General features: G+C 42.6%; 1 protein-coding gene across 1 annotated transcript; it reads left to right on the top strand.

The window, feature by feature from the left end:
- Window positions 1–7,186: 7,186 nt before the first annotated feature.
- LOC119296193 (tubby-like F-box protein 6) lies at window positions 7,187–11,274 on the top strand. Its single transcript, XM_037574577.1, has 6 exons — window positions 7,187–8,075; window positions 8,634–8,721; window positions 8,814–8,943; window positions 9,428–9,607; window positions 9,935–10,403; window positions 10,951–11,274. Exons 1-5 carry the CDS (start codon window positions 7,722–7,724, stop codon window positions 10,395–10,397), a joined length of 1,215 nt encoding a protein of 404 aa, XP_037430474.1. The 5' UTR covers window positions 7,187–7,721; the 3' UTR covers window positions 10,398–10,403; window positions 10,951–11,274.
- The last annotated feature ends 1,253 nt before the right edge of the window (window positions 11,275–12,527 follow it).

Genomic DNA, 12,527 nt, shown 5'->3' on the forward strand with positions numbered 1-12,527 from the left:
CTTGGAGTTGTATCCTGATCTACTACAACTAGAACTAGATACTTTATTGAAACTTAAATGACATTCTGCTCCGGGATTGCTTTCTCGTAGGATAGTCGAGGAAGGATCTCAGAGCATTGTTGATATAAACATGTTACTATATATTATTATATGCTCCTATCTTCTACTACTTCAAGATGATGGTTGCAAGAAGATGTAGTCTTTGTTAGGATAGGCTTCTCTCCCTCTACTCTGGCATTTCTGTAATATAGTCCAAATTATAGCCCATTCCTTTGACACAGATGCATACTAGCATACTTCTGATGTAAGTCTTGCGAGTACTTTGGATGAGTACTCATGGTTGCTTTGCTACCTCTTTTCTTCTTTCTAAATGTTGGGATCAGACGATGGAGCCCAGGAGCCAGAGAATCCCAAGCTTGGCTACTACATGGAGATCTAGGACCAGGAGTAGTTTAGAGGTCCCGGGCAGGAGGCCTTGCCTTTTTATCTAGTGTCATTGTTTTGCTCAGCCTTCTTAAGGCAAAACTTGTCTAACTATGTCTGTACTTAGATAATATTTGCTTTGATGACTGTTGTATTATGGGTCCTCGTGACCCAGGCTTGTAATCTAAAGATTTATGTTTATCCTTTGTGTCATAGAGTTGTGTTGTGATAGTGACGTTAGTCACCGTTCGTGATCGTGCATGATGTGTGTTTGATTAGTGCATAATTATAAATGGGGGCGTCACAATCCGTTCGAGCGTCGCCTTGCGATGACTAAAAACTCCAAACTGAACTATACTAGCTAGACCTGAGGCATCGGGATTCCCCTCACCGCCACCAGTCGCCAGAGTGACAGGCAGTGGAGAGGAGAATCCTAGAGCTGGCCGGTAGAATTTGGAGTGGAGGAGAACTTGTCGCTAGGCACCTTATAGTGAAGAGGAACTATAAAATCTTATAAAAGAACACAACCAAGCTCGAAGATAATAATTAGCATGTAGAAAAACGACGTGGAAGTTTTAGCACTATGCATGATATATTTCCTAGTTTAGCACCATGATACGTCTCCAACATATCTATAATTTTTTATTGTTCCACGTTGTTATATTATCATTCTGGGATGTTTTACAATCATTTTATAGTCATTTAATATCATTTTTTGGTACTAACCTGTTGACATAGTGCCCAGTGCCAGTTGCTGTTTTCTGCATGTTTTTTACATCGTATGAAATCAATACCAAACGAAGTCCAAACGCCAGCGAAACTTTTTGTGTATTTTTTTGGACCAGAAGACATCCAGTGGGCCAGGAACGCACCTGAGGGGAGCTCAGAGGGGAGCACAACCCACTAGGGCGCGCATGGGGGCCTATGCGTGCCCCGGTTGGTTGTGCCCTCCTCGTTGGCCTCCTGCACCGCCTCTTTTCTCTATAAATACCCCAATATTCCAGAAACCCTAGGGGAGTCGACGAAAATCAATTCCAGCCGCCGCAAGTTCTAGAAACACCAGATCCAATCTAGACACCATCACTGAGGGGTTCATCATGTCCATTGGTGCCTCTCCGATGATGCGTGAGTAGTTCTTTGTAGACCTACGGGTCCGTAGTTAGTAGCTAGATAGCTTCCTCTCTCTCTCTTGATTATCAATACAATGGTCTCTTGGAGATCCATATGATGTAAGTCTTTTTGTGGTATGTTTGTTGGGATCCGATGAACTTTGAGTTTATGATTAGAACTATGTTTTTATCCATGAAAGTTATTTGGGTCTTTTCTGATCTCTTATATGCATGATTGATTATAGCCTCGTATTTCTTCTCTGATATTTGGGTTTTGTTTGGCCAACTTGATGTATTTATCTTGCAATGGGAAGAGGTGCTTTGTGATGGGTTCGATCTTACGATGCTTGATCCCAGTGACAGAAGGGGAAACGACACGTATGTATCATTGCTATTAAGGATAACAAGATGGGTCTATTTCTACATAAATAGATCTTGTCTACATCATGTCATCGTTCTTATCGCATTACTCTATTTTCCCATGTACTTAATACACTAGATGCATGCTGGATAGCGGTCGATGTGTGGAGTAATAGTAGTAGATGCAGGCAGGAGTCGGTCTACTAATCTTGGACGGGATGCCTATATAATGATCATTGCCTGGATATCGTCATGATTATTTGTAGTTCTATCAATTGCCCAACAGTAATTGTTTTCCCACCATTTGCTATTTTTCTCGAGAGAAGCCACTAGTGAAACCTACGGGCCCCGGGTCTCTTTTCATCATATTTGCCTTTGCAATCTATTTTCCTTTGCTTTTATTTTTAGATCTATTAAACCAAAAATATAAAAATACCTTGCTACAATGTATTTATTCCGTGATCTATTTATCCTATCTACCACAATTATCTCATGTTATATTTCCTACTTGAGGCGCCGTACCCGAAAGGGATTGACAACCCCTTTAACACGTTGGGTTGCGAGTATTTATTATTTGTGTGTAGGTGTTGTTTACGTGGTGTTAGGAGGTTCTCCTACTGGTTCGATAACCTTGGTCTCATCACTGAGGGAAATACCTACCGTCGCTATACTGCATCATCCCTTCCTCTTTGGGGAAATACCGACGTAGTTCTAGCAGACATCACACCATGCTTTAATGACATCATAATTTCCTTCTTTATAAAGGAAAAGTCCAAATTGATCTTACAGGATTGTTGTCCATATCTTACCTTTCAACAAAGAAAAGTAATACTAGTCATGCGATGATATGATATGGAGGGTTCCTATTAATTGGGATGTTTGTGGAGAGTTGGGAATGGCTAAAAGGTAAATATCTGGCAAGATCCTTGGATTCCATCTGGTGTTTCAAGGAAGGTGATCACACCAAGGGGACAAACCTTACTAGCCAAGGTGAGGCATTGATCAACCCACATATTGGTCAATGGGTCGAGGAACTCATATGTTCTGTTTTCAGCCTAGTGGATGTCAATAGAATTCTGCAAATCCCTCTTCGGGTTGATATTGTAGAGGACTTTGTTGCATGGAACCACATAAGGTTTGGATATTTCTCAGAGCGATCTTCATATCATGTGGAGTTTGATCATCAATATGGTCAACAAACATCACTACTGCTGGAAGCATTCAAGTAAATGAAATTTGGAAGGATACGTGGTGTCTAATAGACCCTAGTGAAGTCAAACATTTTGTATGGAAGGTACTGAGTGGAGTACTTCCAGGTTACAGCGTGCTAGCTAGTCACCATATTCCTATTACTGGCCAATGCCCGATGTGCAAAATTAGGTTGGAGGATATACATCATTGCTTGTTCACTTGCACTAGATCGCTAAAAGTTTTGGGCTGCTCTAGGCTTGGAGGAATTCATTATGAAGGCAGTGATGGAAGGTCGCACTAGTTCTATTGCTATGAAATTTTTAGAAAGAAACCAAGAAAACCGTGGAGACCTACCAATGGCGGAGGTATATTTGGTGGCAACAACGCCAGTTTGTGAAGGGTAACACTATCTAATTGCCTGATCATACAAGCGTTTCTATCAAATTAGTGACCAGAAACTTTATACGAGTAGTGACTCCCAATCAACTAGTTCAAAAGCATGATCACATGTGGAAAGAGACCACCTCATGGTTTCCTTTAGGTCAATGTGGACGTTGTATTTCATCATGACATGCAATCGGGTGGCACATGAGCTATTGCATGTGATGACAAGGTGAATTTTCTGGCTGCAGCTAACTAGTTGTTACCACATGTTAACAATGTTGATTGTGTAGAATTGTGTGCTACTCGTAATGGGCTCTATCTGGCAGCAAATGTCAGAGGTACCCGAGTGATTGTTGTATCAGATAGTACATTTGCGGTGCAAACCTTGAACAACATGAGGACTACTTCAGCCTTGAAGTTGTGACAGTAAGGAAATGCCATAACCTTGCTAATGATTTTGGACAGTTTTGTATGATCATTGCTTCCATGAAGCAAACGAGAAAGCAGATTATTTAGCAAAGCTTTGCTTCAGTTCTAGAGCTTCCTCAGTTTGGGATTCTATCCATCCAGACTCTACTTCTCATATGCTTGTAAATGACCTATCTATTGTTTGAGAAATAAAGTCGTATTATTGTCAAACAAAACTATGTTTTCGTCTAGGTATGAGCTTCGCGTCAATTCTTCCCGAGGTCACCAAACTACCTTTTTTCCTCTTGATTACCTTGCTACACCAAATTTATAGTCTATTTGGTGGCCTTATCACATATACAAAGTGAAGCATACATACGAGCTTGAATAAACATGTATAAAATAACTCGTCTTTTCATATTTTCACTCAATACATCAGCATGTAAAAATATACTCCTAGTGTTGTACATTGACCATGACCTTATGAGTGAGCATATCCATGTGAACGAAGAATCCATGTAACAAAGAACTAGTTACTAATTTATTTTCTAGAAAACAGAGCTAATCAAGTTCTTGATCTAAAAATAGGGACTAATTAAATTTGGATAATGATGTGGAGACCGAAAGATTGCCTCTCGCATCGTCTAATTGCATCACCATGAGCCATCGGACCAACCCTGCATAGTCGCCCCTCTCCTCTTTCCATCCCTTGTAGACATTGCTGCACACAGCAGAATTCACATGTGTCTCCACGCTTGCAATAGTTGTCGTCACCTTCTTTCGCAGCACATGCGCCCACGCTCGCCGTTGCATGTGTCTTTGTGTTCCTAGTAGGATGAGTCTGCCACTTGCAACATTGTCGACCGTCCCTCATAGGACAACTTGTGCTACACGAGCGGCTTCGCATCATCTACATCAATGTTTCTAGAATGCCGACGCCCCCTCCCGCAACAACTCGGTTCGCCGCGTCACAGGATGGGGAACCGCATATGTGAGGTCGCGAAGGTAGACGATGGCCCTCCCAGCAGCTGCAGGTAAGCCTTGTTGCAGGCTTGTAGCGAAGGAGGAGGTAGGTGACGTAGAGGACTAAGGAGATGATAGAGTTGTGCACAGGAGCATAACCAAGTGGTTCAAAGTCTTCCTACAAGAATAAGGATAGGGTAAGGGTGGTTTGTGGGATGCATGGCATGAGACAGGTGGCAAGCAATGGATGCGACCGACATAAGCGATGGGGCGGTCACCTGATTTGAAATATTTACCATTAAATTTTTTGTTACATGACACGAGCCTCCGAGTACGGAAAAACTTGTAGCCAAGACAAGGCGAATAAAACGCACAAAGGTTGGCAAGAAGGAAATAGTTGAACAATGTTTACCATCCAACCAATCAAAGGAAGAACATGGCCTATATATATTTCAATGTCATTTTCTTTTACCAGTCGTTTTGTGCCATGTCTTGTTTCCTATGTATTGGACTATTGGCCATTATTTTACTGGATGGATATAAGATAATAGATGCTTTTGAGTGTCTTTTCTTAAAAATACATATAAATTCAACGCAACAAACTACTTCCTCACATGAACTCTCATAGGAGAAGAAAGAGTAGCAACCAAGTAGGGTTACTTCCATAACGCAGGCTCGGTCTCTATCTTCATTACCAACCAGAGGATTGGAGACCTTCCCCTCTTCTTGTTATTAATTTTTGTATGTCTTTGTTTTCCTTTGATTTACAGTTCCTTTTAGCATTGATGTGGTGCTGTCGGCATTGGTGTGTTGAAATGAGGTCTCTCGCCCCCTCTCTCTCTCCCCCCTCTCTCTTAAGTATACTTCTTTGATATCTGATTTGGCGTCAATGAAGGGCACATAAGTGGTCTTAGTATAGATGTTATCAGATCGGTGTGCTCTTTCTAAATCTTGTCTTTTGATGTGTAAATGAAGGTAAACTGTTGTCTAGATCTTGATACCGCTACTTCGACTTCTTTGTCTGTTTCGTTCAAGGTGAAGATCCGGTTTTCCGAACCCTCTGAATTGGCGCTGAAGGATTATAAGCATGTGATGTGTGGAGGTGATGCCCAATCAATGTTTCCTTGTTGTTTATTGGATCTCGTTGCTAGTGATCGAGTGGCTCTTGTAATCTTCAAAGCATTGCATGGTTTACTATGATTTTCAAGTTGCGGCGAGCTACCAACAATTGAAAGAAGAAGACGACTAATATGGTTTTGAGTAATTCTATTATTTATACGATGTGTCATGTTTGATTGTTTTTCTTTTACAATGGGTACAATTTTCCTTTCTAAATAATATTTATTTATGAGATAAAAAACAGAAGCTACAACAGTGTTATATATATATATATATATATATATATATATATATATATATATAATGATTAATAAGATAGTCTTATCCTAAACCCGCTAGCTTAATCCATAGAAGGAAAGAAAATAATATATAAATGAGTTATTCCTTAATCTTATATTTAATAACTACTCCTGTCCCATATTAATTGCCGCTGAAATGGATTTATCTACACGCATTTCAGTGCTAGATGTATCCGTTTGAGCGCTGGTCGGTTAATATGAGACGGATGTAGTAGATATGACTAAATATATGGTGAGATGTGTCTTAATTTAGTAAGATGATGCATATAACTAAATTCGATCAACCCAAGCTTCTAACTTATATATTTCTCTTCTCATGATATTTTCCTCACCTTCATCTCAGCATTGGTCCTACATGGCGTATATACTCGTCTAAGATACTCGCTCCGTCCGAAAAAACTTGTCCCTCAAATGAATGTATCTAGCACCAAGTTAGTATTAGATACATCCATTTAAAAGACAAATTTGGGACAACCTTTTTCAAACGAAGGGAGTAACACATATACCATGAGCACCAACGGATTTTCGAATATACTACATACCATTGTTGATATGGAGAAAGAAAATTCTACGTCTCCCTTGCAAATCCCAGTGGCCTTTGTCATGTGAAGGTCAAGGGGGAGTCAAGCGTGAAAAACCCCAGCTCCAAGCCCAAAGCCGATGAGGGGCAAAGGACAGAAGAGATGAATGATGCAGCGGGTGGCCATCCTGAAATCTGCCTTGCATTGACACCGGGACCGGGTGGGTCAGTGTGTCTTGTAAAGAATAAGCGCACATTAATTAGTTTGATTAACGGAGTAGTAGCAAGTACTCCTAATTGGGATGAGTGAGTGGATGGTGGTTGAGTGAATGGACGCCCACTCGAAGGAACCCTGATCCAGCAGGAGCAGCTCTCAAACTCCATCCCATTACCCCACGCCATTATATAAGGACGCAATTAGGAGCGTCTCACCACCACCACCACCTATATCTATCTATCGCCATTCGCCCCACCACCTAAAAATTCCCCGGGCACCTACCCTTCCTCAATCCTCATCCCAATCCACAAAACAAAAAACTTTCGTTTCTCTATTCGAATCTTGCTTCTTCTTCTTCTTGTTCTTTTTCTTCTTCTTCCCGTCATCTCCATAAAACCAAGAAAAGAATCTCTGCGAAATTGCAGCGCCCTTCATTATTCGAGGTTGGTCTGCTTCATGCTTGCTTGCTATCCCTATCTATCGGCTTTTCTCTTGGGTGGGTTGAGTGCGTTCCTTGGGCTGGCTGGATTTATTCTGGGATCCCGGGGATACATTGCCTCCTCCTTGCACCTTGCACCATAGCTTCTTTGCCTGCTCCTCATGCGCTCCGTTCGGTTAATCCAAAGATTCGCCATTTCTCTTTGCTCCTACATGTGAGATTCCTTTCTTTCCGGTTCAAGCTTGGCATTCGAATTCCTCATTTCTTGAGCGGTGTCGGAGTAAGGGGAATGTCTTTCCGGAGCCTAATTCAGGACATGAAGGACGAGTTCGGCAATATCTCGCGCCACGGTCTGCGCTCCTCCCGCTCGCACCGCGCCGCCGCCGGGGCCGGGGCCCCGCGGGGGGCCTCCGTCGGGCTGGGGTTGGCAGACGCGCTGGAAGGGACCTGCTGGGCGCAGCTGCCTCCGGAGCTCCTGCGGGAGGTGCTGGTCAGGATCGAGGACTCCCAGGGCTGCTGGCCCTCCCGCCGGGACGTGGTGGCATGCGCCGGCGTCTGCCGGGCATGGAGGGGCATCATGAAGGAGGTCGTGCGCGTCCCGGAGGCGTCCGCCAAGCTCACCTTCCCTATCTCGCTCAAGCAGGTTCGCGCTCCCCTCTTCATCACCCTCACTCAGTCATGCTACCAATTACGTACGTAGGTATACATTAATTGTGTCATAGCTTCATTGCCGTCGTGGTATTTAGACTAGTATAGTGAATTACCTTTGTATAGCGGGATGGTGATTGAATAAAATCGTCCTACTACACTATGTTGCTCAAGTCTTTGGGATTAAAGCAGCGAGCTATCTTTGTCATGGATGGTGCCAACCATCTGGTTTTCTTAAAGCCTTCTTGTATTGAAACTTGTAATGCTGGTTGGATGTCTTCCTGGTCATGACTTGACTAGAGAGGGTTGTTGGTAAACTAAATTTGCCATGATGAAGTGATGTATAAGGAAATCTGACAAGTAAGATGAGCAAGTGCCAACTTGATGTATGCTATGCAGGCCTTTTATCCGCGGAGTCCGATTAGCTTAGCTTTAGATTGCATTATCAATTGGCTTTTTTCGTGTGTGCTTCTAGTAAGAATTTATTCCACTTCCGTCTAATATTATCTCAATACTAAATTTTATTTGTACTAACTCCATAATTAATGTGCAGCCTGGCCCAAAGGATGGCACTCTCAAATGTTTCATAAGAAGAAACCGGACTACTCAGACGTATTATCTGTATATTGGACTCACAGAAGGTATCCTCCTTAATCATCCCCATTTTGCTGGGCGCAAGCAATGTAGTTATGCAGACTATAGTGGGTTCATGCTTACTACTTTTTGGTTGCAGCACTGGCTGATGATGGGAAGTTCTTGCTTGCTGCACGCAAATGCAGAAAGCCTACATACATTGACTACCTAATTTATCTTGATATGGGTGATATGTCAAAGGGAAGCAGCACCTATATTGGCAAGCTAAGGTGATGTTTTGAGATTTGAACTCCATTTGAAGCTATGATTTGTGCTATTTCCTTGATATTACGGGTAACCAAGATCCTTTAGTTCTATTGTAGGTTGTTTCAGCTAAATTCTAGTCTGCGTTGTTTCTTTCTTCTTTTGGAAAATCACCTTAAAGTCGTAAGAAAATAGAGTACTATTTGTTTTTCCATTTGTCGTCGTGTTAAGCTAATACTGAGCGTGAAATTGTAAAAAAAAGGTATTCTCTACTCTAGGTTCTACGCCCAGCCTCTGCATCGATTGATGCACATGGCCTAACAATGAGCATCAACTGGTCTTAGTTAGTAAGATGAACACTACATATTTTTATATTCGGATAATTTGCTTGTCAGGAGCATTCGATGGAAAGTTATTCTTGGCTTCATTGCTGTCTGAATTGTTTTCATGATTGACATCTAGTCCGGAATAACAACACAAAAATGACCTGGCCAACTGTTTCATGAACAGGTCGAACTTTCTGGGAACAAAGTTTACCGTCTATGATGCTCATCCACCGTATGATGGAGCTGTCGTCTCAAAAAGCCGGTCTGCTCGTGTGATTGGTTTGAACCAGGTCTCCCCAAGAGTTCCTGCTGGCAATTATCCAGTTTCACACATTTCTTATGAGTTGAATGTTTTGGGCTCCAGGTATGGCTATTCACACTGTTGTTCTGCTGTCTTAATTAGATCTATGTTATCGTTTTGGTATAAATATATATAACACCTGATAGTAGCAAACTCACAGTATGTTATCTAATTCTGAGTGGTTAGAATATTGGTTGTGATTATTGCAGCTGAATTTATTGGTCCGTATAAGCAAATTAGATTAAATTGACAAGGGCATGAACATAAAAACTACTCTATGTAACCCTTTAGATGTTAATTGACACTGCATGGTAACATTATTGTATCAAATTCCTCGTACACGTGTGATGGAAGGATGTCACTCATTGTCCTGTTGCATACCTGCTGCAGAGGTCCAAGAAGGATGAACTGTGTTATGAGTTCTATCCCTGCATCAGCAGTTGAAGAGGGAGGCAAAGCTCCAACACAAACTGAATTTCCTCTTGGTAACCTCGACTCCTTCCCGTCGATTCCATTCTTCAGATCAAAATCCGCTCGGATAGACAGTGCACCCACTCAGGCTCAGGACGAAGAGAAGCTGGTGCTGAAGAACAAGTCTCCTCGGTGGCATGAGCAGCTGCAATGTTGGTGCCTCAATTTCCGTGGGCGGGTGACGGTTGCGTCAGTTAAGAACTTTCAGCTGGTGGCTTCAGATGAGAATGGAGCAGCTGGTCAGGAGCATGACAAGGTGATTCTGCAGTTTGGAAAGATAGGCAAAGACTTGTTCACCATGGACTACCGCTACCCGATATCAGCATTTCAATCATTTGCAATATGTCTGAGCAGTTTTGATACCAAAATTGCTTGTGAATGAGACAAGGTAGTTATTTCTTTCCCTTTTTCCGTGTTAATAGTTGTAGTAGTAGCTAAATTCTGATCATGGTTGATTACTGTGCTAGATATACTCGCATTAGAGTGACTTGTATCCACATGTTGATCGACCGACATTATGTATTAAACCGCTTCATATTGGCTCCTTAGATTCCAGAGACAGTAGGATGGTGAGAGTTGGACAAGATCCAGCATTTTGATTGGCTGTTGGCTGTTGGCGTTGGGGTCTCTAACCTGCATGTGTCTGCTGCCTATATTATCCAATTCCAACCGATCTTGTAGAAAAATAATATCCAGTTCCAGCTGGGCTCTCCTGTTGACAGGGTTAGGTCCAAATTAGATGCTGACAGTTGACGCGTGCGTGTTTGCCATCGTCTAATATAATAATTAAAAACATGCTGTGTAAGCTAGTGTAGCATGCAGTTTCTTATGTTAAACTTGTGTGGTTAACCCAAGTGTGGTTGTTAGTTTTCATTTGGATGAAGAAATCCTTGGGCCTCATGCATGCATGTATGTATGTATGTATGTACCTGCAGGTGCTGGGGAAAATCTTGGCAGCTGGAAGGAGGGAGGAAAACTGAAGCACAAGTATTGGGTAGACCGTCGCCTCAAGTTTGTCCAGTGGTGTATATATATAATATAATATATAGCTATCTCTCTATCTAGTTTATTTTCCTAAAACCTAGACTCTGTATATCTATCCCCACTTCACAGTGATGCAGACTTGTTTGTGTGGCATTGCCAAACCTGATGAGTTTATTTATGTACTCCATCCACATGGAAGGAGCAACGTTGCAACTCCGCAGGTCCGGAGGGAGGGATAGCCGTATTATTATTTTATAAAACATAACGGTTCTTCTTCAGTTTATGCATGTCACAAAGTAAAGTCGTGTGGGCTTGGGCATTTTTGATCTGGGGAGCCGTCCGACAATTTTTTTTTTAAAAAAAATTACTTTTCAACCGGTTAGCCCCAACTTTTTTTTGAGGAGGATGAACCCAGCCTCTGCATCAGAACGATGCATGCAGCCATATTATTAAGCAAAGTATGTAACAAAGTCTGATGTTAAAAAATGGCTCACCAACAGAGCATAACAAAAAGGAAAATAAAAGATGCCATTGGATCTTGCTCCTTCTCCCGTCTCGTCGCCATTAACCATAATCCTGCCCGCCAACATCGATCGGTTAACAAACCATGTTTGACCACCATGGCTTGCTTCACTTTCTACCTCACCTAAGCCCATTAACCCTTCAATACCACCCAAGCCGCCATAAATCCATCTTCGCTTCGAGGGCCTATGGATTTTCTTCCAACTTCTTCAATTTCTTATGCGGACGGCACATGCACCAAGAAGTCTCACGTTCCTCTGCCCAGTCGATTAACTAGACACGACTTCTCGTTAGGGTTACCTACTCCCGCCGCCGGGCATTGAAAAATCGTCCCCTACACCGCCAATCCCCCTCGTTCATGCTGGTGATCCCGCTCTGGCTGATCAAGGGGCGACCGTGCGTCTCCTCCTCGGCCTTGGTGGGTGTCGCTCGGTGAGGAAGTGGGGGCCTCGCGGAGTTAGGGTTTGGGAGATTGGATCGAGGACATGGCGACTACCAATCAGGGCGCTTCCGGATCAAAGGATAGTAAGAAGAACGATCTAGAGGCCATGATGGAATGCCTGGGACCGGAAGAAACTGATTTTGATGATGTCGTCTTTGAGGAACAAGATCAGCCACCGTCGGAGGCTACCCGCTGGCTTACTCTGATCAAATTGCATATTTAGAAAGAATATGGAGAGTTCTAGGTCTATAAACAGATGTGGATTGCCTGGGATCTGGTGCAAGAAGTAAAATTCAGAGCCCTTGGGGATGACTTATGCACAACTCAATTTTCGTGTCTAGGAGATTGGACTAAAGTGATGGAAGGGGGACCTTGGGCGTTGAGGGGATGCCCTGTGATCCTGGCTTCTTATGATGGGTTTGCACAACCATCCACGATAGAATTAACTGTTTTGAGATATGGTTCAACTTCACGATATGCCAAATGGTATGAGCTCCATGGTTAAACCCCTTGCAAAGAAACTATGGGAATTTGTGGCAGTTGATGAGGGTTCGAACTTCACTA

This window comes from Triticum dicoccoides, chromosome 4B (genome assembly GCF_002162155.2).
Source record: "Triticum dicoccoides isolate Atlit2015 ecotype Zavitan chromosome 4B, WEW_v2.0, whole genome shotgun sequence".
NCBI lineage: Eukaryota > Viridiplantae > Streptophyta > Magnoliopsida > Poales > Poaceae > Triticum > Triticum dicoccoides.

What these genes read in the sequence shown, in the direction of transcription:
- LOC119296193 (XM_037574577.1), top strand. Translation starts at nt 7,722, where the DNA reads ATGTCTTTCCGGAGCCTAATTCAGGACATGAAGGACGAGTTCGGCAAT. An exon ending in GTATATTGGACTCACAGAAG is followed by an intron (nt 8,722 to 8,813) that starts GTATCCTCCTTA and finishes TTTTGGTTGCAG; the next exon opens with CACTGGCTGATGATGGGAAG. An exon ending in ACCTATATTGGCAAGCTAAG is followed by an intron (nt 8,944 to 9,427) that starts GTGATGTTTTGA and finishes TTTCATGAACAG; the next exon opens with GTCGAACTTTCTGGGAACAA.